A 24,586-nucleotide genomic window follows, 5' to 3' on the forward strand; every position below is an offset into this window, starting at 1 on the left:
AACTCCTAAATGAAGTGATTAAAAACCTTTACAAGGACAATACGACATGCCTTGGATGACTTCTTATACAAGGGATGACTGAAACTTAAGGAGATTCTTTATTAAGCACAAATCTATTTATAACTAGTGCTAACCTTGTTCACTGGTAAATAAGTAACGTAGGTAGTTAGCTGCCTCTTCATAAAGTATTTCTTAGATTCACCTAACACACAAGGCTAAGTATTTTCAACTTCTTTTACAGGGTGACCTAAAAACTTATATTTGCAACGAACAGGACCACATTAAAGGAGATTCACAAATAATGCTGCTACAGAGAATGGCGTGTGAGATTGCTGCTGGACTTGCTGTAATGCATAAGCATAATTTTGTGCATAGGTATGTTTTCCAGATAAGTTACTGTTTGTTATGGCACACTCCAAAAATCATGCAGGTGTTTTCATTCAAATCGGCGCATTTTAAAGACACTAGTTTAATAAACTTTCATCTAATTTACATATCCTATGTCAGGAAGGTGTGATGCTTATGAAGATGTTAATTTAACTGCAGTGATATGGTCTTACAGTCCTTGTGCGACTGTAAGCTAATCACCTTCTTTTTAGGTGATCTGCAGTCTGTAGAACACAGCCTACTGCTAGGCCAATCCAGAAGATGTAGTTGTTTGATTAATTCTTGCACAAGTTAAGTTTGTTTTGTTGGGGGTATGTGTGTTAGGGGTTGGGGGGATGAAACTAAAATTTTGTTAGAATCAATCTTTCGGACTGTATTTTTATAGATCATAGCAATTTAGAATTTTTGTAATCCGTTACCTTTGTTACTAAAAATGGAAAAAAAAAAGTTGCTACCCTTTTAATATGTTAAGGGAGAACCTGACTTAAATTGAAAAATCTGACTGAAGTAGGTGATCTCTCACTAAAGCACTGTTTATCTTCAGTGTCTCTTAATCTTCAGTAATGGAGCTAGTCAGATCATAATGGGAGAACAATTTCATTTTAGTGGTGGGGGAAGGCCTGGATTTCTTTATTTTATTAAAACATGATGCAGTTACTACTGAAATAATGGCAGTAGTTTTAACAGGTAAGAAAAAATGCAGTCGTGAAACTCACTGCTCTGAACTATGACAAAATTTTTTTTGCTTTAATTGTAAAGTTGTTAAGCAGCTGGAGACATCAACCTTAGACTTGTAATGCTATATTAGAGTACTTGCTCCCCAGACGTGGCTTACCTGATGAAACCTGATATATCTCAGGATAGTTTATTCTGTGTGTGTGTACTGGGTCAAACTGTTCTTTGCTGTAGAAGCAGCACTTGTATCATCCCTTTTAGCATGTTAGGAACTTGCTGGTCAATGCATTGTACGACTTTGAGAAAGCAGAGACCTTGCGTTCAGGGAGAAGCTGAACTATTAAACTTCAGTCTTAAAAAGTGCATGTGTAAAACAACAAAACCCTAAGAAACTCCCCAATCCTAGACTCAGCTGGTGCCAGATAAGCAGACCTTTTAACCTGTTTAACAATTTCAAGTTACTTGAAGATAGTACCAGTTGTGCCTTCTAAACTGAGCACTGTTTCTTGTATTGCAGCAGTGTGGCTTTGTAGGTATTAAATTTAACAGTATGTTTTCAGTGAAATACAGTTAAACTTGATAAATAATTATTCTTTGGATCTGCAAAATTATCACTGTAAATGTTTACTTCTAGCAGCACTATCCTGATGCTGTCAGAGTAAGTGGTAAAGCTCCAGCATCAGTGATTTTGTTGTTAGTGGTAAATTCTAGCAGCTAAACTTTATCTTCTCTTCTGGGATATTTATTTAAATAGTATAATACAAGTTGGAATGCTTTGGAGTGTACTTGAAGGTTACAGATGTTTCTGACCTATGAGGCTCAACAGTTCTCAAGAGGGGGAAAAAAATCTTATTCTTTTGAAGTAGGAAAATTGTGTGGTTTTCAGACCATCTACACTTCAGAGATTTTCTTTTAATGTACACAGAAGCAATGGTAGAATTCTTCCAGTGCACTTAATTGCCTGGTACCCTTCTGTGGAACTGAGAAGCAAAATATTTGAGCAATTAGCATGTGGAACTCTTTGCTGTCATGGCTATAGTTTCATAGTAAGCATGCAATTTCATTAAACTTGCATAGATTTCTGAATTTGCATGATGGGTTTTCTAAAAAAGCTTCTTGCTATTATTATAGCAACACTGCTGGCTACTAGCATTTGTCTGGTTTATAGTGGAAACAGGAAATGTATATTCAAGAGCTTTTTTGATTCGTTTGTTAAATGAACTTTGATTCCTTTATTAAAGGAACTTTTATGAAATACATGATTTCTTCTGATGGTCTTTCTCAAAGACTATGTATAGTTCTAGTTCAAATGTAATGTGTGGTTTTGTTATTTAGAGGAACTTTTAAGTGCGTGTAATATATTACTGGTTGCTTAGTATGAGTGAAGAGTGACAGAACTACGGTGTCCGCAGTTTTCTAGTGAGATTGGGAATCAATTGTTGGTTTATATATATATTTTTAAACTTGATGAAAATACAAGCAACAGAAAAACTACCACCACATTTAGTTTGAATCAAAATTGTACTTTTGAAATGAATCTCCCTATTGTTGCCAGTTACTGTGACTGGGCTTGTATTATGAGTTGATCTTCTGGAGTGCATGGACTGGTTTAATTATATCCAAAGAGAATCAGAGAGATAGCTTCAGGTGCATGCCTAACTTGCTTCAGCTTTTAGGAGCCTTTTGGTCTATGGGACCAGGCTACAGCTCGTCTGAATAAAATTACTGAAGTGTATATAGTGTGGATATTGAATCCTTAGCACTAGTTGCTTCATATTACCGATCTGCTCCTGCCACTTGCTACTGTAACCTGTAAATGTGCATTTTTTTTATTTTTTTGTAAAATTTTGTGGCTTTTTTTATTTGATTTTTCAAGCCGTGGTCTGACTCTACTGAGTAGTGTTACTTCTTTTAACCCACTTGTCTTATTTTTAATTGAAGACTTCTTGGTTTGTTCTTACTATTTATTTGCTTGCCTTTGCAGTGACTTGGCCTTACGAAATTGCTTTCTTACATCTGATTTAAATGTCAAAGTAGGAGATTATGGTATAGGATTCAGTAGATATAAGGTAAGTTATTGGTAATGTACCACTTTTTTTTTTAATTTTTGAAGGATTTGAAAGCCTGAGATTATAACAAGCATATTGCAATGTTATGAACTGATCCCAGATTGTCCTTTTTATTTTTCTGAATAGTGAACTTCTCCGAGTAACTGGCAAAGAACTGTAGCAAGGTCATGTAATGGAATAAACGATCTTTCCAGAAATGGAGTTCCTGCTTATAGAAGTTTTTGGTTAAATTTATGTTTGTATGTCATATATGCAGTAGCCCTAAAATAATAATGGCAGGTGTTATGCAAAAAATTAATTTGAATGTTCTAAGAAAGGAAAAATGCTATCAAAGTGCTTAATGAAAATGTTTAACATACTTAAATATACCAAGAAAGTGAAAAATGTAAAGTGTTCGTTAAAGTTTTGAGTACCAAACATTAAACAAGAAATTGATACTCAATTTTCTTGTGTACAAGAAATGGATTTCTTGAATGCCGTTTTTCTCTAGCATTATGCTCTTCTACTTTGGTAAAATGAGATTACTTTTTTAATTCTCATTTTACACATAGTGATCACATAAAAACAGATTAGGAGAAAAAAGATTGTCAACTTCTGGAAGTTGTCCCGATGTTTGTTCAGTCTTTCTGTTTTTTTGTCAATAATATAGGAAGATTATATTGAGACAGATGAGAAGAAACTTGTTCCTCTCCGATGGACTGCACCTGAGTTAATAACAAGTTTTCAAGACAGACTGTTATCAGCAGAGCAAAATAAATACAGTAACATATGGTATGTAGTAAATAATAAAATAGTTTGTGAGAGATTTTGGAATACATTTTCAAATGTTACATAAAGGAGTAAATATTTATCGTTGAATATTGGCCTGATGCAGTGCTTTTTTTATTTTATCAGATGTACAGTAGGTTAATCTCTACAAACCTGAAACTGTATCTTGCTTTGGAAAGTTGCCTAAAAATTTGTTGCGAGAACAATTAGATTAAGAGAAATGTATAGCAGAAGAATAGATGTTTATACTAATAAAATATTTACTTAATTTGCCAAATTCCTTCAGATGTTTATAAAGGAAGGTATTTTTTTCATTAGTAGCTGTGGATGATGTAAAACAAAATCTTGAGGTAGATGCCACTAGAATCCCATTAAGGTTAGTCTCTGCTACCACAAAGCTTATAGAGAGAGACTAGAGAAAATCCTGAACATTTTTTGAAGTTGCCAAGTTCCACCTCAGTTCTCAAGTCCAGGAAAATTTGGATAACGGAAATTGAGGCTTAGGCTGCCATTTCCAAAAACATTGTAGCTAAATTCCTGCTTTTATATTTTAAGGGTATTGAATAATAAACTAGGTTTTATTTGTTAATGTAAAACAAGATTTGCAGAAAGCGAGATGGATAGAAATGATTTAAATACTTTCTTCCTTGTATCCTTCAAGCAGAGTTCCTCAAATCATACTGTTCATCTAAACTACCAGCAGCCAGTGTCTTAAGCATTCCAAATTGAACTTCAGTGCCTTTTATACAAAGCTTCTTTGACTAGGTTTGGACTGGATGATTCCTGAGACCCCTTCTGATCTAAATTATTCTATGGTAATAGAATTTACTTTGTATTTTGGGCAAGAAAAGGTTGCCCAAAGATCTGGATCAACTCTAAGCACTGAAAATGTGATTAGTGTTGTATGTCATATGTATACAGCACTGAACAAAAACAAGGCTTCTGAGTACTTCAGCTTAAAAATAGCAATTTAAAGAAGTCCGAAACAGATTAGTTTTCTAGTGGTTTGACTCACAAGTGCAGTTTTGTCCAACAGTAGTCTTTAGTGAAGCCATAGTTTTTTTTTTTTCCTCTTGTTTCTCTGTTTTAAATAGGCGTTTTCTAATTTTCTTTAATATGCAGGATTTTCTTCCATAGATAAGTCACTCATTTTGTTACCTTCATTGGCACTGGCCTTCAAAGAACTTAGTTTTTGAGGCTTTTAGTGTTCTGTCAAGCGCACTTGAAATGGGTTAATGGATTCTGAAATTATTATGGAACCGTGGGGTAGTGATATTTGGTAGTTCTTGCCTGTTCTTGCATAACACTTATTTTCTTGAGAGCAACTTAGTTCTTAGAACGTACAGTCATTTTGCTGGTCTTTTTTAGGTCCCTGGGTGTAACGTTGTGGGAGCTGTTTGAGAATGCTGCTCAGCCTTACTCAGAATTCTCTGACAGGGAAGTCCTAACCCATGTCATCAAGGAGAAGCAGATTAAACTTTTTAAGCCACATCTGGAGCAGCCATACTCTGATAGATGGTAAACATTTTTTTTTATTATTTTTTAAAGCTGCTGAGTATGTTTTTCATATTACCCATTTCTCTCAAAAGTGTATTGAAATTAAACGTTCCTTGCAAAGGCAGCCTACAGAAAATGAGGAGTTGCTATAGATGGAAATTCCTGCCAGTAATACTGCTGTTACTTTTTAGTATTTAGGTACCTGATTTTTATAAAATCCTTTTCCTTGTGGAACCTATTGAAAGGTGTTTCTTACTTCTATAGGTATGAAGTTCTGCAGTTCTGCTGGCTATCTCCAGAAAAGAGACCAACAGCAGAAGAAGTGCATAGACTTTTAACTTACCTTCGCATGCAAAGCCAAAGGGACTCAGAGATTGATTTTGAACAGCAGTGGAATGCTCTTAAACCAAACACCTCAAACAGAGAAACAAATAATTCTGCATTTCCAATCTTAGATCACTTTACAGGAGATAGACTTGGCCATGAAATGGAGGAAGTTCTTACTGTAACTGAAACAAGCCAGGGCCTCAGCTTTGAATATATCTGGGAGGCAGCTAAACATGATCATTTTGATGAATGTGGTCGTGTGAATCCTGATGAAGCAATGGCATACACAAGTATTTTCTTTCCCGTGGAGGTTTTTGAGAGATCGCTTTCAGAGCAAGGGCCAGGAGCACAGGATGGAAGTGGTCAGGAAGCATCGCTTGCTGTTCCTGGGGTGTTACCTGTGTTTGATGCACACAAACTTTCTGTTGGAAATGACTACTATATCCAGTTAGAGGAAAAAGGTAGTGGCTGCAGCATGAATTTCGATAACCAATCGGTTGTACTAACTACAGAAGTTGATCAAGAAGCTGTTCAAGAAAAAAGTTCTCATTTCATGGTTCTCAGGGATCTTGATGTTGAAGAATCTAGCACTGATGGGGACTTCTTCCACTACAATACAGATCCTAAAGAGGAATTTTTGCCTGCTAATAGTAGTCCAGAAAGTCCTTTCCAGAATATATTTAATGACATTAACAGATCAGAAGAATTAACGAACAGAAAAATACTTGGTTTTGCTGAAACGAATGATATTCCTAAAGACTTTAAACTGACTGTTTTAAACTCAAACACAGATATTACAAATGTCACAGGCTTTGCTGAGAAAGAGCATTCTAGTCATGTTTCTGAAAACAAAGCAGTTTCCTTAGGTGAAAATATTTCTAACCAGTCTGACTTAGTAACTTTAGAAGAACTTTCTGGTAACTTCTTATTTCTTCAAGAGAAAAACTTATTAACAGGGATATTGTCTAACAAAACCAGCAGTGATTCTGGGCAAAAACCAGAAACTGTTCTAAAAAGTATGTTAGAAACCTCACATAGAAACTCTGTAGAGCCTGAGCCTGTGTTGGCTGAAAATGCACAGGTCTTTTCTTTAGTATGTGAAAATCTTGGAACCATGAAAGATGAAAATTATAATCCAGTAACAACGGATAAAGATATGAATTCTCAGACGACTGTAGAGATGCAGGCATCCTCTAGTCCGTCTGAAGCCTATAAGTTGCATGATAAATGTGCAAATCTTCCTTATTTGAAGGATGAGGGAAAACTTTCAAATGTGGAAGTCAACAAAGTCTTGTCCTGTAACACTGATACTCTTTGTCAAGAAGAGCTGTCCAGTAATACAAAAAATAATAATGCTGGAAACGATCCGTATTACGGTGTTGCTGTTAAAACAGATGGGAGTGATGTACAAATGAAGCAGGGAATACTTTCCAAGTCTGAAGTAGCTTTTAATAGGGAAAAATCCAGTCAGGAAGATACAGAAGGAAACTTGCAAAGTAATTCTCCCATATTAAAAAAAGATGATTTGTCAGAGGAAAGACAAGAAACATTAAGTCATTTTGAGAATTGTAAGGATGTTCCAGAAGAGGTGACCTTAATTTCTGTTGCTACTTCAGATTGCACAAGTCAGGATAGTCTTTTGGAAGACAGCCCATCTCCTGTACAGACTGCAGAACAGGCCTTAGAGACACCTGACTCTTTGGATTCTTTAGATGTAAATGAGGTTTTAGAATCTTTACAGGCTCAAAGTCCTCAGAAACTTTTACCACCTGATAAGCCTGCTGACAGTGGCTATGAAACAGAGAATCTGGAGTCTCCAGAATGGACTTCCCATATTACTGTTGAGGATGCTTCTAATGCAGATATTGGTAACTGTGGTGTCAGTGAGAGCAATGCCAATGATCTACCTTCTAATCCAGTCATAATTGTTTCAGAAGCAGCAGCTTGTTTAGATGCAGTAAACAATTTTGAAATAACCCCGGAGGTTTTTGTGGGTGGGAATCAAAACTCCTATAGAGACTCTGCCTATTTCTCTGATAATGATTCTGAGCCAGATAAAAAAACAGAAGAGACTGTAAATCTATCAAGAGAGGCTATGTGTATCACTTCTGCAAATAGAGGAGAGAATAATACTAAAAAGGATTATTGTTTTGAAGAGAGAGAGCAAAAGCGTGACCTAAGAAATTACCAGGATACCAGTAATCAAAGTACAAAACCAGAACTGAATCACAAGATAGAGATACAAGAGATGGATGTAAGGATACAGAGGTGTCCTGACGAGTGGACTGAGGCAACTCTGAATTCCCTGGACATATCAATGGAGAATAACCTAAGGGATGAAATAAAGCTGTTGGAGTTTTCCCATAAAAGTGTCTCTTGTGTTGGCACTAATACTTCAGAACTTTTTTCACACAGAGACTTGAAATCTGTGCATAACATACACAATCCTTTAGATTCGAGTAACAGTGAGAAGTCCTTCTATCACGTTGAAGGACAAAAGTTGAAAGAGCCAGATATTGAAGGAAAATACCTTGGCAAACTCGATGTTTCTGGAATGCTTGATTTAGAAGATGGCGATGATGCAGATGAGGAAGATGAAAACAGTGATTCTGAGGATGACATGAGGACTTTTCATATGCATAGTCTGAGTTCTGACAGTGAAGATGAAACTGTTCATCGAGTACCTGAGATACTTACTGACAAGGATGATGGAAAGCATCTGAGAAGCTTGTTAAAACTTCCAAAACCTCTTAATGAAAGGCAACATGAGCACTGGAAAAATGAGAAAAAGGCTGTAACTTTCTTTGATGATGTCACGGTCTATTTGTTTGATCAGGTATCCTTTTTTAATTACTAAGTAAAGTTGTTTTTTTAAACAAGACATGGTAAATAACTTACTAGTATATACGGGCACATTGTTACAAGATCACTTTCTTGTCTTGGCATCTTGTTTGTGATGTGTTTGTATTCTCTATGTAAAGAAACTTTTTTCTTGGCTAGGTGCGGTTTTGTGCTGATGGTAGAATAGCAGCAGGGACTTGAAGTGTAGTTTTGCTTTGAACAGGGTTGCTTGCCAAGTCCTAAATTTCCACTGCTTTTGGAACCTTGACTGTGTATGCACTGGATGAAACCTGGTTTTTAGTGATGCTTTACTGATGCATGTAAGCTGTACAGAATTTGAGTGAGAGACAGTATTATGGACTAGATTTTATAAAAAAAAAAAAAAAAAAAATTTTAAAAAAAAATAGAATGTTTTAACTTTATAGAAGTTGGTTATCTGTTTAATGAATTTGTGGACTTACAGTTTAAGTTCAAATGTCTTTATAATAAAAATAAAAACTGAGTCCTGCATTAGTTAGCATTAATTTACCTTAGGCTATAATCAAGGATGAGAGCAGTAGTTAGATGACAGTGCTGCTTTTTATTAATACAATGTTATTCAAGTTTAGTAAAACAGTACTGATCTGCTTATAAAATTCAAGGTTAGTTTTGTTTCCCTATTTGCTTTATCAATTTTTAAGCTTCTGTAACTTGATACAAAGGGGATTGTATTTTAACGTTATAGGAACTGAACTAGTACAGTCAGTTTAAAAGAACAGTGACGTTGTCAGGCATACTAGGGGTCATTGTCTTTTGGAATAGAAAACACAGGTATGTATTTGTTTTTCTGTCCTCTGTAGAATAGTAATCCTATTGTCGAAGGGGAAGGAAAAAATAATCTGTGTTAAAGTACTTAGTTGTCGAACTCACTTATTATAGTAACTGATAAAATGTTGGCTGCTTCAAATACTAGTCCTGCAGAGCGTGTCTCTTTATCCTGAAGCATAGTTAAAGGGTTAAAAAAAGGTAAAATGTTGGGAGATGGGACTATATAAGGCTTTTCCAGAATAGAAAAAAAAAATCCCTACCTGTGTATTGCGGTAAGGGAACTGTTTTCTGTGCAATTGGAAGATATTTTAGCTTTGTTCCTAGGGCATATGAAACCTCTTTATATGGTAAATGACGTAAATAGTCACTTCTGCATTCAGTTTAGCATAGATCTGATGCAACTTTTTTTTGAAAATGGAGGTGTATCCATATGCTTAATGTACAATTCAAAGTCCTGTTGTGTGGTAATAACTAAGAGCTTGCAGACCATTTATTTTCATAGTAGATTTGATGGGGAAAACAAAGTATTTTTGGAAAGCTAGCCTGCAACTGCATGGATGCATGGTGTATATGAAAGAGTTAACCGAGCTGTTTTGTTTGCATTAGGAAACGCCAACTAAGGAGCTGGGAAACCGTGTAGCAGACCTTAATGGCGAAGGCTCTCACAGCACTCCTGCTCCATCTTCGGGTTTTAGTTACTTAAACAGATTCACAAATTCAGAAAGCTCGACAGATGAAGAAGGTACTTAAATATATTTATACACAGCAGGGGTTGAGAATATTTTATGCATAGTTTTTAATGAAGCGTCACTTAAAATATGTGGTTTGTATGTTCACTATACCATACTGGCTTCAGTTTTGCATCCTAAGTAAATACTTCAGCTAGGCTTGGATAGTAGTGTTACTGTTTATCAGAGCTTGAGAGAAAATACTGTTTGACATGTATTGGCTATCTTGAGAGGCAACCAAAGTACAGGCAATAAATCTTTGTGGCCTCTTGGACTAGAACACAGTTGGCTCAAGATAATTTTTTTTTGAGTCGGAGAGAAGGTCTGGATGCTGTGGCATTCCAACACTTTTAGACCTCGGTGCTCTTGTGACTCAGTAAAGACTTTGTACTGTTCAAAGCTGCATTCAGTAAAACAAAGGAAAGCAAATAATTTTCTTTAGCAGCTGTTTTTTTTTCCAGAATTGCAAGTATGAGTGCAGGATTTGCACTCAGCATTCTCTAAGCTGAGTTTTGCATCTGGGGAGGTGCTACATACCTCTTCCAAATGCAGTCTCATAACGGCTGTCAGTTTGTTTGCTGTTCTGGACCTTTTTTTCTTCTGTCCAGTCTCTACACTCTGTGTATGCTTGTCGTGGGTTAACAGATGGGAAGGCAGCTAAATGCCACACAGCCACTTGCTCACATCTCTCCCACCCCCAGTGGGATGGCGGAAGAGGAAGGAAAAGTAAAAGCAGGACAACTTGTGGGTCAAGACAAAAATTGTTTAATAAGTGAAGGAGAGGTGGAAGAAAGAAAGAAAGAAAACAAATAGTGCAAAATCAAGCACTCACCACCTCTCCTAGGTAGACAGCTGTCTAGCCAGTTCCTGAGCAAAAGAGGGCTAACTTCCCAATCTCTTCTCCTCTGTTTTATTGCTGAGCATGCTGTTATGTGGCATGGAATATCTTTTTGATTGGTTCATCTGCCTGATTCTGTCCCCTCCCAACTTTTTATGCACCCCCAATCTATTCAGTGGTGGTAGGGTGAGGAGAGGGCAGAGTGAGGAAAAATAGAAGGCCTTGATACTGTGCAAACACTGGCCAGTAGGTAAAATATATTATCGACATTGTTTTGTTTACAAATGTGAAGCACAGCAGCAAATAAAGAAAATGAACTCCACTGCAGCCAGACTCAGTACAATGTGTAAACTACCAGCCAGTGTTCTCCTTCCTTATTCCCCCATTACTACTTAGAAGGAGATGCAAGGATTTAGTCTCCTCCCTGTCCCCACAGCCAGTCACTCCTAATGAAGTCAGTGTTATTTCAACATTTCTATGTTAGGATGCTGTAAGTAATATTTTCTTAAACTGCATTGAATTATCTTAGGTCTATATGATGCTTCTGAGAAAAATTGTCTGTGTTCTTAGCCTGGGAATCTATAGATTTTTTATCAGGAGGTCCTCAGGACATGCATTTAAATCTTTTTGTGTGTGTATAACGTGTTTTATACTGATATCCATAAACACAGTCTAAATCCTAGCACTGTAAAGTGCTTTAAAAATACTTATTTATTCATTTGATATTAATTTCCCCAATAGACTTTGCCTGTGTTAACTATTTTTGTTCTGTGCTTTGAAAGCTGGCATTCTCCAGCTCCTCTCAGATTGAAGGTTGTAATTTCTAATTCTGGTGAGTGTCAATAACAGCAAGTACAAAAGTAAAATTTTCTGTACAGCAGAGGACAGGGTCAGGGTTAATGTTTTTAAGGCTGTATTACGCTTTTGAGTGCTGTGTATCAAAAGCCCCAAGTTTAGATTTTGCTTCCAAAATTCATTGGTAAGCTCTGTAATTGTGTGATAAATGTCATTCCTTTTGACTTGTAAGAGATCTTGTATGAAAAGCTACTACAGGTTCCTTTTGGATTAATGCAGTCTTCCAGGACTTGCTTTTAAAACAATATATGACTTTATATTACTCTAAACTGCTTTCTTGTTGTTTTTTTTCTTCTTCCAAGGTGGCGGTTTTGAATGGGATGATGACTTCTCTTCTCCAGAGCCATCCTTTATATCAAAGGCAGCTAATAGCCTTATTAGCTCTAAACCACCTCTTCAGTCAAAATACTTCTCTCCACCTCCACCCACCCGGACTTCTGAACAGAACTGGTCACACTCATCCCCATATTCTAGATTCTCTATCTCTCCTGCAAACATGGCAAGCTTTTCCCTTACACATCTTACAGATTCAGATATAGAGCAAGGAGGTAGGTGATTTAGTTAATTATTTTGAGACTACAAATTGAAAGCTTCGTGCAAAGATGTGAGTAATGTAGATGACAAATTTTCTTCTTTGATAAATACTTAGTTTATAAATATATTGTTAATGCTGTAGAAGTTATGTTTGGTCTTGTATTTCAGTAAGGTAGACCTTGCCATTTAGCTTGAGATTATTTGCATCCACATTGCTACAAACTTACGGCTGTACATTTTCTGGAATGTTTATGGGACAAGCTCACAAGTCTTGTTTCCTAAATTAGTATGATAGTTATATAAATGAAATATTAGCAGTCCTTAAGCGCTTATGTATAGCTGTAACACTGTGGCAGTTTAATTTTCATTATTGCCCTGTCATAGGACACAATTTATTGCACAGGGTGAGGAATATGTCTGCAATTGTTGTCTAAGCTTATTTTACAGTTCAGTTTGCGTTGCTTTTTAGAAACTGCATTTTTTACGTTCTCAAGAGTTGCAGCATGTTTTCTAAAGTGGAGTTAGAATAGAGTCGAACAAATTAGTTCATAGAAATATTTAGTAGCAGTATTTGTTAATGGAAGCTTTCTTGTCTCTAACAAAAAGCTTTATAAAGCTTTAATACATTTTTTGAGAGTTAAGAGGGGGAAGAAAACGGATTTGAAGCAGTTTAGCATATTAATCTTGGTAAAATACTGCATAATAAAAATAAATACTACCAATTGCTGAACCTTGCTGATGGTCAATGTCTATAAAAACGTAATCACTGTTACATAGATTTGTATTGTTCTTGTATCATGCATATTGATTAGATAATGCTTGCTGCTTAGTAACTTACAGATAAGAGATTTTGGAGATCCTACACTGCCTTACGTGTCCTAGGAAGTGACATTGAACTGTGTGATTTAAGCAGATGTCTATGTACAAAGGTACCAAATGTTTATAGTAGATGAAAGCTCTAGGGAAAGATTAACCAATACTTGGAAGTGTGAAACAGAAGAATGCCAAGTTCTAGGAAAAGTCTTGCAAAGAAGTGATGGTTGTGCAGAAGAATCTCACTGTACATTATTACGTTTCCTCTGCTAATAGGAAGCAGTGAAGATGGAGAAAAAGATTAAACGGATTTAAAACTTCCTGGGACTACGTACACACAACACACAGACTCTGTGTCTGAAACTTCTTTATCTGAACTCTGGATCTCCTGGAGTAATACAGGTAATCAAGAAGTCCTAAGAAATGAAAGTAAACACTGAAAAAAATGTTAAATCAGGACATTAATTTGAATGTGTATTTAACTTTGTAATGTATTTTTAAATCAGTGCAATTTTGCTTTTCATTGAAAGATGATTCTGCCGCTGTTTTCAAGTACTTGAAGTATTTTTCAGATAACTTAAGAAACAAGTAAAGCAATTACACTAGTCTGGTTTATGTATGAGATTGTATAATACTCTTTTTATATTTTTCCATGTAGTTCATTATCTATTTGAACATACACCTGTTGTAGAATTGTGTATAACTGTCCTGTGCAACAGGTGTCTGTGTTGCTGAAACTGTATGAATGATAGTTGATCAGTAGTGAGCCATATTTATTCAAAAAGATATCACTACATGTTACTTTGCTTATTACGATTGCACTATGGATTATTCTTCCTCTATTTCCTGATGATGTACAGAATCAAAATCTTAAATCTTTCAAGGAAAGTAAGACAAGTTGAATTGGCCCAGTTACCCAGTTTAATTTGTCCTCTTTTGTAGCCTTTGCTATGCACGGTACTTGTAAAACGTACATAACTTCTGAGTGTTATGTTAGACTTGCTGAAATCTTCTATTCAGTACCATTTCTAAATGATAACGATTATAGATTGTTAGTGTTCATGTTTTATAGGAAACTGGAATAGAATATATGATATACTCTGGAATTTGTAGATGAAAGAAATAATGTCTCAATTCCTGAATACAATCCTACTGACTGCTTAAACTGTAATACCATCTTGACTATAAAATACTTAAGGGCCTTCCAGTTGTTATTACAACTTTTGCCTTGGAGAGAGAAGAAATAAAATTGACTGTACAAAACTGGAAATTATGAATATTCTAAAACACGACTAATTTCAGTAGACTGGATTTAGGCATGTTTGGTCCTGTAATTGTACATTCTGTGAATTTTGAAGCTCTCTTCTGCTGACTGCAGACTGGGGCTGCCATTCAGAGGCCTGTGGTAGATCTACCTCTCAGTGATGTTCCGACAATTAAGAATTAGATTAATGGTTAATAACCAATTTTGCACCCTTTATAAGGCCAGACATTTAAAGGTATTTGCAAGGCTCCATGCTACACCTTGAAATGCATACTGACCCAAAGATGCTGTATAGTAACGTTTAACGTTTACTCTGAAGCTGTGTGTAGGGAAGGGAATACAACGTGGTTTTTTAACCTTCATGCTCTGCTGTGTGTTCAGCTAGTTTAATCCTTTAAATTGCTTGGAAAAAAAAAAATCTTTAATCACTACTCTAAAGCAAATTAATCTGAGAAACAAATCCGTGGCCTTTTGGAATGCCTTATCCAGCTGTCGATCTGCAGGAAACACTAACAAGAACAGTGTACCCGGCTTTAAAGTACTTTGTATTTTAGTGGCTTTTTTGGCAGGGCTTCATTGTATTGGTGGTCCGAGTGCTCTGTATTCAGATCCACTCACCAGAGAATTGTCATCCCATGAAGTGTAGGAGGACCACATATTTTAAGCTATGTGAAGTTTGTGTTGTATACTTCTATATGCATTTTCATTTTTAAAGTATGTTTTAAATGACAGGAATATGTTAACTGCTTTTGTCCAGCATTATTTAGCCCTTAGTCAGAATGGCTTCCATACCAATCAAAAGGGAATGATTTAGTTCTGTAAAGTTATTTGAATTTGCCAATTTATTGTTGAGAACTTCTGATGCGGCACTCAGGTTCAGAGTTGGTCAGAACTGTACTTCAGTGTGGAGCAAGGAACAGAATTTTTCATGGACTTTTCTCAAAACATGATTTAAGAGACAAAGCCAAGTAGTTCTTAATACATGCTTACAGTACGTACTGTAGAGCACTTAAGGAAGCTGTGCGCTGTTTGTAATATTTCAAAATATAGGTAATAAACTTTGTGCACACATTATTGCTTAGAAATTCCATAATTCCAACATTGAACTCCTTGATATGGCTAGATTAATTAGATCTCATCTGTGTTGTGTAATTCTCACACTACATTGAGTACGGAAATTCAAAACTGAGAATGAAACTCCCTAAGTGGTCTGCAAATAATGCGTGGGTTTATCTGCCTTGTGTGCTGAGAAATCTACTGGATCAGACCTGGAGTTCAGCCTTAATTTTGAATTGCTTAACTTAGAATAGAGTCCAAAGTTAAATAAAAGCTTTTATTCCAAAATGTTAAAATTTAGTAGTGCATTTTGGTTCTTGTAGTTCTGGAAACTCAGATATTTCTCAAACGTGCAGTATTTCATCCTGCACATCGGGAATTTCCTTTGCTTGGTGGAAATGTTTTTTATTCTTTACCAGGGTTTAAAGAAAATCTTGCATAGGAAGTGAAAGTTTACTCCTTTGTCCAAATGGACTCATTGCTAATTAATTGCCAAAGGAGCATTTTTTTTCCAAAATGGGCTGGGATATGTATGATATTAAGCAAGGTAATGTCCTTTTTAGCTGTACAATGAAAAGAAAGAAATATTTGAAGTTGACTCACCTCAGTTAAACTAAAAATTTAGTTTTAGTAATCCAGTAGGCTGGATTGCAATAATCTAAAAGGTTTTTTTGGAAAAAATTATAGTTAAAATCTGATCAACTACTAGCAATATTGAGATACCCACCTAGCAGTCAGTGACACAATGAAGATTAATCTGTATTTCCAACAAATTACCTTTTAGTAAGCGGGTTTATGAGTCATTCTTAAAACTGTGTATGTAATTTCTTGCACTAGCTACAAAGCATGGTTTCAGTTTTAGAAGTACATGTATCTATTTTCAATGGTTTATTATGAGGACTGGTTACATTTTAATTCCTTCTCTAGTACAAGACCTTGATTATTTGAATAATGAAGGCATTGTCTCAATTTGGCTACTAAAGTTGTTTAAAAGATCTGATTTTTTCCCACCTAAAGAAGTTTGTTTAGAAACAGAGGATCTGTAGTAAGAAGCTAACCAAGTGAGAAGTGTCCAGTTATAATGGAAACACCTGTACTTTCCCAAATTCCCTAGCTGCAGACATGTTGTGTGTATAACTGCGTTCATGGAAACTGCCATTTTCATGGAAGTGAATGAGTTAAGCATTTTTCATATCCTTGTTGATGCACTAATGAAAGCCATTTAAGCCTCATTCTTTTTATCAGTATTTTTAGCAGATTTTTATGTAGTACTCAAATCTTTTTTCATGAGGAGGCTGGTTGGTAGAAAGACTTTTTTTTCTGATTAAGCACTATGCTAAAATGTCAGCATTGTCAGGTGTTAGTGACATGGCTATTTTTATTGGTGTTGGTGAAAGGTGGAATCAAAGTTCATTAGCCTTATAAGAAATAGCCTTAAATAAGAATGGAGTGTACAAAATTACTTCAGCTTTAAGTGATACAGAAATATCCTTGTACGTTAATGGTTTTGGTACAAGACTGGAAAAAATCTAGAGGGGAGTCGAACATCATATAAACTTATTGAAAATAAGTATTTGTAATACCAGCAGCCTGTTTTTCAGAAACTTGAATATGACTTACAGTTAGTTTTGTTTATGAAATTGTTTGAACTTGCACAGTTGTAGGTGTAACTTAAATGATAAATGGTACTGATGTGTGTATATATAATGTTTAATTCTATTTGTAAATGAGAAACTATGTAACAAAATCATAGGTATGAGGTTTTCCTATTGTAATTTAATACAGGTATGAGGTTTATGGCAATATATAATAGTTAATGAAATTTCAGGTCAAAATGTCTTTAAATTGTGTACATTTTTAAATTGTAATTTCTACTGTATATTGATTATCATGCATAGTGTGATTCGATAAATTGCTTGTAATTTAAAAATATTTAATATTAAAAATAAAATACAGTTATATATTTATAATCTCTTTGTATATTTGTTCATTCTTAAACGGATGCCAGTAACGAGTCAGGTCTACAGTATAGCATAGTTGGCTACTCTGAGTTACACTTGTTAGCATCCAGATGCAGAGAAGGTACCAAAGGCTCAAAGCCCCAGTCACAGCAGATGAGTCTACACTAAATAATGTCATCACCTTTAATATCTTCAGTTATCACCCTTGTTTTAACTTCAGGTAACACAGGTAACATGTATATGTTGTCAGTAGAGAAGCAATACTTGAAATACAAACATGGTAACTTTAAAAATTGAATATTGCTTTTAATCCTAGAACTAAGTATTTGTAGGAAGAATGCAGATTTCAGAGTGCATAACTACCTTTCAGAAAACAGGTTAACTGTATGTTTTCTTAATATTTATTGAAGTTATTTATAGAAAATCATGGTTTTTAATCTAAGTGCATGTACTGAACTAATGTAAGATCTCCAGGTTAATGTACTTACCTGAATGGGTAGCTTCTTTCACTTGAGATTCAGACTATGTCAGTCATGACACTGCCAGAGGCGTGAAAGAGCTGTTTTTCCTCATTACCTGTTGAGATATGATGGCACAGCAATATAAGTAGATAATGGAGGCTGGTGTGGAAGCCCCCGCATCTGTCTGACAGCTGTTCGTGGCTCCTGGAAACTGTTTAGACCTGGGAACAAGAAACTGATATCAAGATGATGACTTCATTAGCTAAAGTATAACTAGTGGGCTGAAACTTGACCAAGATACTGGTTGTTATTGAGAACAGATGTAAAAGATCCCATCCATGGCACTAACTGGCTGTCTGATACAGAACTTTACTATCAAAGAATCTGAGCTCTCGCAATCTATCAGCAGCAGCCTTCTTGCAGGGGATGGAAGTGCTTTGGCTCTGTGCCCTTGTTATGCAGGGGATATGGTAACTTGCATTGCCCAGGGCAGAACAGAGAATTGAGATAGTCTTTCTCCTCTGCCACCTGAGGACGCTCCACAAGTAAGTCTGGGACTCACCCCTCCTGCAGTGACAAGAGTGTATCTATCTGTGTGGCTTAGCTTCCATCAGTCTGACAGCACCGCTTCTAAATGCTGCTCCAGTTCTGCCTCCCCTGGGAGCATTGTTGTAATTGTCTGTTTTCACTCGGAGCCCTGTGACCCTCCAAACCACAGGAGCCTTGTGCTCCCGGCTACCTCCCCACAACTTCCCCCTCTGTGGGGGAAGAGGGCTGTGGCAATGCTGTGCATGCACGACTCCTCTACCGGAGCCCAGCTCTGAACCGTGCTGCTTGGCCTCAGTGCAGCAGGGTGCCGGTAGGGACCAGTTGTGGTGTTTTTGCATGCCTGCTGGCAGCTGCAGGGCCCGCCCCCGCCGCTAATGCGACGTGTCGTGTTGCAGCCACCTCTGGCGTGGCGTGGCGAGCAGCGGGCCTGTCTGTTGGTGTGTCACAGACTGCCGCACAGCCCTGGGGCTGCTGCCTTGCCACACTGCAGGCAGAGCTCCGGGGCACAGTGGCAGCACCAGCCCTGGGGGCTCCTGGCAATGCTTCCCCACACTGTCCCTTGGGCTCCCCTCTCAGCGTGAGGGAACCTCATGGGCTCCTCTTTCCCAGGTCCCTCACAGGCTCCTCTTCCCGGGGCCCCGAGGGCAAGCAGTGCCCCAGCTGCCCCCACGGACCCTGCCGCTGCTCCTGGTTCCTCGGAAACCTCTGTCATGTCCTCCTTTGGGCTCTAGGTGCCTTCTCCGCAGCTGGTGACAGCGGTAAGTCACAGAGGATGAATCTTAGCCCTGATGGATGGATATAGAGGCTTGCTGGTATTTGGCTGTTCTTTCTTCTTGGTTTCTCTTGACAACCCCAATCTTGAATCCTGAATCTCCTCTATCTCCCACTTCTTTCTCTGCACCCATGCCATCTCTCTGGGTGTGCCAAGGATTCTGGTTGTGGCTCCATGAGGTAGTTGCTCAGGGGGTTACAGCAGTGGTGTGTGGCAGTCTGAAAGCAAACTTCAGCCAGCTGAACTCTTATCCCATGTCATCCCATTTGCTCACCCTCACCTGCTGTTTCTAACACTTAATCTTTGCTCCTGTGGTTTGTTGAAGTGTCCTGAGCTGTCCTTAAAGCCTTCTCTGCTGGCTGCTTCCATGAACCTCCTGTTACCTCTCAGGCAGGGAACTGAGTTCTGTAAAGGCCCAACAGCTGAAAATACCCCTAAAGAGAGAGAGAGGGAGGAAGTGGTTGTTACTGCAACACAGCTGGGAACTCTACAGCCTGCTGCAGCTAAAGGTGATGACCTGTACTGGGATGGCACCCATGGCAAGTTTCCTTTATTGGCTCACCAACTTCTAAAACCACTCATATATTAGCATCAGCATACAAATGCATTGTTTAAGACCAAACCTTTCTGTGACTACATGGACTGGTTGAAGGTGGAGGGAAGAATTTTTGGAAATAGTCACAGTAACATTGATAGTTGCTTTTAGAGGAAGGGTTGCTGTGAGACTGCTGTCTTCAAGTGTGGCAGAATCAGAGCTAGGGGAGAGTAAAACTTCACTGTCATCACCTGCCCTGCTAACACAAGAGGAAGGAACATTGCTGTGGCTTTTTGGATAAATTGGACAATAAATAGCACTCTGCTACGCTCATACTGGGGCAGTAGCTGCGATTATGCCCCATCATTATTTGATTGTTGTTAAAAAGGGAAAGCTGCCCTTTCCCGGCAGCTGTCAGTCACACAAGAAGTATAGCGTGTTACTTTGGGTGTATAGTAAGAATCCTGCTAATGCTGCATCAAACTGCTCTAGCCCTCATTATATCTAGGGTCCCCCCTTGCTTCAAAATTTACTATTTTGTTCTGTGTTATTAATACCCAGACTACTTCTGACCTGTATAACAGCATCAAAAAGCAGAACTGAGAGCTGGGAAGACCACCAGCAAGGAATTGCTGCTTGCACTGTTGTAGCAGCTACAGCTGGCACCTCAAGGATGAGACAGAGTAAACAAGGAGTGAAAGACACCTGTGAAGGGGCTTGGGCAAACAAGAAACAAACAAATCTCTAGCTGAGAACTGCTCATCTCCTTGTAGTTAGTACCTGGCCTGCCTGCTTTCCCCTCTTTGCTTGTCTGAAAGAAAAATAGGCTGTGTGTGTGAAGAAACTGCGGGAATTGTGCTTGTGAGTGTTGTGGACTGGCCCAGAATGCAGAGAAGCTGTGGGTGAAAATGTTACTGGCTAAGAGTTTGAGCTTTGTGAGTTAGTGGGTCATGTTTCCCTCTAGTGGACTGCTCATAAACATGGTAGAAACCTATTCCTACAAAAAGCAATTACCGGGCGTTTGAGAAGTTACTTTGAATAAGAGCCTGAGGGTTCTGTCTAATGCTCCACACATAAATCTGTATACATATGATGAGGCACTGTGTAGTTTTATTACTTTTGATAGGTGGAGCTAGGAAAAAATAGAAGCATGTGAGATAGAGGCAATATGTTATCAAACCTCATTGATCATTATGTTCCTGGCATGTTTTGGTTTGTGGCTCCCTCTTCCCACAGGCTTTTTTCTGGTTGAGATCTTTAGATGTGAAAAGCAGAATCTCAACTTGTTTACATTTCTGTTCTGTTTTCTCTTAAGGGAGACCCTGCTTTTACATGCTATACTTACATAGTTATTACCAGTGTTGTCAAGTGCCATGACTGCCTAAACTCTCTTTTCATGTAAACCACTGATAACGCCATAGCTGAGAGGAGACTGCGGCCAGCGCTTCTACCATCCAAAGATGATTCCAGAACAACGATTATTAGTGACTTTAGCACTATTTGCATGTGCTGTCAGTTCAATGGAGGAAGCAGGGTTTAAATCCATTTTTACGCTGGAAAAAATGATTTGGCTTCAGTTTAAGCATGCCAGTAGACGCCTACAAATGAATGGTCAATGACTGGCTGAGCCTGGAGACCATTTGCTTATGTTGCATGCAGTGAGAGATCTCTCCACTTTGAGGCCTATATAAGAGAAAGTAGAAAGGTGTCTGTTTTTCACTTGCCTTTCCATCCCTGAGGGCACCAGGTGGTGTTCACTGCATCTTTGTTTTAGTGGTTCCATTCACTTGGCTTCTGCGCCCTCTGTAACCCCTTCCAGCTGAAGGGGGAATCTGTTCTCTGAAAACGGATTTTCTCCTTGATTCATTGGCATAGCTCATCTTGGCTAGTACCATCCACAACTTCTAAAATGCACATCACTAAATTGAGTCAGTGGTGGTCTTCCAGTATGGAACAAACTTTTCAAACCTGCATCAGATCATTTGTTTGGTGTTGAACTGTTCAACAATTAAAGATATTGGTGTCATGTTTTTACAGCACATTGATGCTTAATACCAGTACATCTACTGAAACATGAAGACTAAAGCCAAAGGGAAGAAGCAAAAGAATACTGTTGATAAAGAAGCATTTTCAGAGGAGTCAGCAATGAAAAACAAAGAACTGGTGAAATGCTTGAGACACAAAGAAAGGAGGAATGGGAGAAGTAAGGAGAGCAGCAAGAGTACTGCAGCCAGAGCCAAGCATCCTTGGAGCAGTAAAGACAGACATTTGAGGAGACTGGAAAGCAACGAGCGGGAGAGGCAGAGAATGCACAAGCTCAACAATGCGTTCCAGGCCTTGCGGGAGGTAATCCCTCATGTGAGAGCTGAGAATAAACTTTCCAAAATAGAGACTCTCACATTGGCCAAAAATTACATTAAATCCTTGACCTCCATTATACTCAGTATGTCCAACGGACACTTTGCAGAAGGGATGGGGGGAGCCTGGGGGTCCAAACTGTGCCAGCACTATCAACAGCAGTATGCAGATGATGATCATGAGGAACATCTGCAAAAACATACCACATAGATTTATAGCTTCAGCAAAAATACCTACAGTTAGCTTACTACCTTCATTCCTCTTCCTACTTGCATGATAATACATTTCAGTACATAGCTGGAGGTGAAAAATAATCTTTTAAATTCTCTCTGTCGTCCTTTTTTTCCATAAAAAGACAAACAGGTAACACTAACAGCTATAGCTTGTGCTGCATATAAAGTTACCCTAAATTATAAGGAATTTTCGGAGCTTATACTCCTGGTTATACTCCTGGGAAAGGTTGTGAGTTCACTTTTAAGGCCTGAGTCACCCGAGTTCACTCGTATTTATTGAGAATCTTGGCTGTAACACTGATCACCAACCATTCAGTGAATTGGTTCTTGTCTATCTTGTTACTGAAGAAAATCAATGTTGATGGCAAACTTGACAAAATTGGCAAGCAAAGTAGCACATGTGAAATTGACCATCAAATCTGAGTATTTATCTTGAGTGCTTTGGATCAGCTCTGAAAATGGCTGAAGATGATGGAAGACTCTCTTGCTTTATTTGGGTCCAAAACACATATGCATTACTGTATTTAAATTGCAAGGTTTGAAATCATACTGTGCATAGCATAAACTTTTAAAATACTTCTAAGCAACTACAAAGCTATCTTAGATCGTAAACTAGAGTAAGGACATTTTATGGCTTATGTTTCTGAAGTATCCGGCCTTGTGGAGTTTTTCTTAAGTGGGTCCTTTGGCTGCCATTGTAATACAAATATTGTTGTAATACAAATATTAAATAATGGATGAATCAGTCATCTTTGCAAAAAGTATAAAAATGTTTTAGTCTTAAGCTAGGCAATGATCTTTCCAATTACAATTATTAGCTAATGAAGCTTGTAATGTGATTGGGATTCTTTCTGGACTAGTGCTAGATTCTGGTGTTATGAAACATAATAAATGAAGCAGGAGCTCTTCAAACAGGAAAATTATTTTTTTAATCTGTTTCCCATCTCATTGGAAAATGTTTTGTCACTGAAAAATTCTCATTTCCTCTTTCAAAGGAAAGAGTAAACTTTTCTTTGAAAGGTTTCACAGACAGGCTTGCAAGGGATGTGAATTACTCTTCACCACGGACATCTACAGGTACACGATGTGGAACAACTTAGTGTTGTCTCTGTGTGGTTGTCTTACTTGGGGGGAGAGAAATGATTTGGATCCTGCTTTCTTGGCTTCGATTTCCTTAGGTTCCAGCCTGTTTTCATGCATGTTTAGGATGTCTGTGGTTGGCTGTCCTACTACTTAAGTGTTAGTGAAAGTATTACCTTGTCTCTTACAGATTTGACTTGCAGTAATGGTGCTGCTGTATCTTACTTCATACAACAGGTGCTCCTTATCTGTAATTCACTTAACATATGTTGTCTAATTGTAATGGGAGATATGAGTAACACTAAGGCATTTTCTTTCAGTTCTTACATCCCTTCTTTTACAGCAAGGGATGCTTTATTAGGCTTTAATTGGTGATTTCTCACCATAAATTTTTCATTTAACAAAATTTTCTATCCTCTACTGAGGAAGCATATTGCTAGTGCTCAGCTGTCACAGTGCTTCTCTACTCTTCTACAATGAACCAGAAAGGGAAGCAAACTATCAGGCAGTATGTAAACATATTTAAATACACGTAGCATCCTTCTGGTGATTTAACTTATAAAATCCACTGTCCTTCTGGGATGGGGGAACTGGATGTTATAGCCTGTGTTGAAAATGAAATGTTACCCTCTCCCTGCCCTGGTGACTCGCAGTTCTAACCTGCTTGTGGAATGACTGCAGCCTGATGGAGGTTCTGTGAAATCCTCCCGCGGCCGTGAGGGCATTGTTCTGACTGGGGTGTATGAGCCGCGGTGGCAGGGAGGGCCGGTGATGGCAGGGTGCCTGGGGCGGCAGGGGTTTGTGCCAGGCAGCAGTGGCCATGAGGCACATTGGCAGGAGTGCCCCAGGCCCTGTCCAGCCTCAGTCCCGTGCGGTGTGAGGGGAGTGACGGCTGCGTGCTGTGCACTGGTAATTGGAGCTACGTTTGTGGGTTTCTTTCAAAGTCATTAGGTCCACCAGACCTGTGCATTACACAGGAGATGTGAGCGTTTTCCAGGTCCTCAGTGCCTTCTAAGATGTTTGTGGGAGAGCAGGTGGCTGAGGTGCTCTTTGGTTACTTTGGCAGAGGAAGGAACCAAGTGAGTTGGAAAACCAGTATTTTAACAGCGCTGTGGATGGAAGAATTGCCTATCGCTCCAAGCGCCGCTTCCTGGTGCTGTTACAAGTACAGAGTTCAA

The 24,586-nt window shown here is 38.1% G+C and overlaps 1 protein-coding gene across 1 annotated transcript in view; it reads left to right on the forward strand.

Moving 5' to 3' along the window:
- Window positions 1-17,428, forward strand: part of LMTK2 (lemur tyrosine kinase 2) — a 43,697-nt gene extending 26,269 nt beyond the window's left edge. Inside the window, exons 7-14 of the mRNA XM_040575261.1 lie at window positions 242-375; window positions 3,047-3,131; window positions 3,781-3,902; window positions 5,268-5,417; window positions 5,661-8,559; window positions 9,978-10,113; window positions 12,095-12,340; window positions 13,416-17,428. Of these exons, the coding sequence (XP_040431195.1) occupies window positions 242-375; window positions 3,047-3,131; window positions 3,781-3,902; window positions 5,268-5,417; window positions 5,661-8,559; window positions 9,978-10,113; window positions 12,095-12,340; window positions 13,416-13,444 (3,801 nt within the window). The 3' untranslated portion in view covers window positions 13,445-17,428. The remainder of the gene's footprint in view (window positions 1-241; window positions 376-3,046; window positions 3,132-3,780; window positions 3,903-5,267; window positions 5,418-5,660; window positions 8,560-9,977; window positions 10,114-12,094; window positions 12,341-13,415) is intronic.
- The last annotated feature ends 7,158 nt before the right edge of the window (window positions 17,429-24,586 follow it).

This window comes from Cygnus olor, chromosome 15, assembly GCF_009769625.2.
Source record: "Cygnus olor isolate bCygOlo1 chromosome 15, bCygOlo1.pri.v2, whole genome shotgun sequence".
In the NCBI taxonomy this organism is placed as follows: domain Eukaryota; kingdom Metazoa; phylum Chordata; class Aves; order Anseriformes; family Anatidae; genus Cygnus; species Cygnus olor.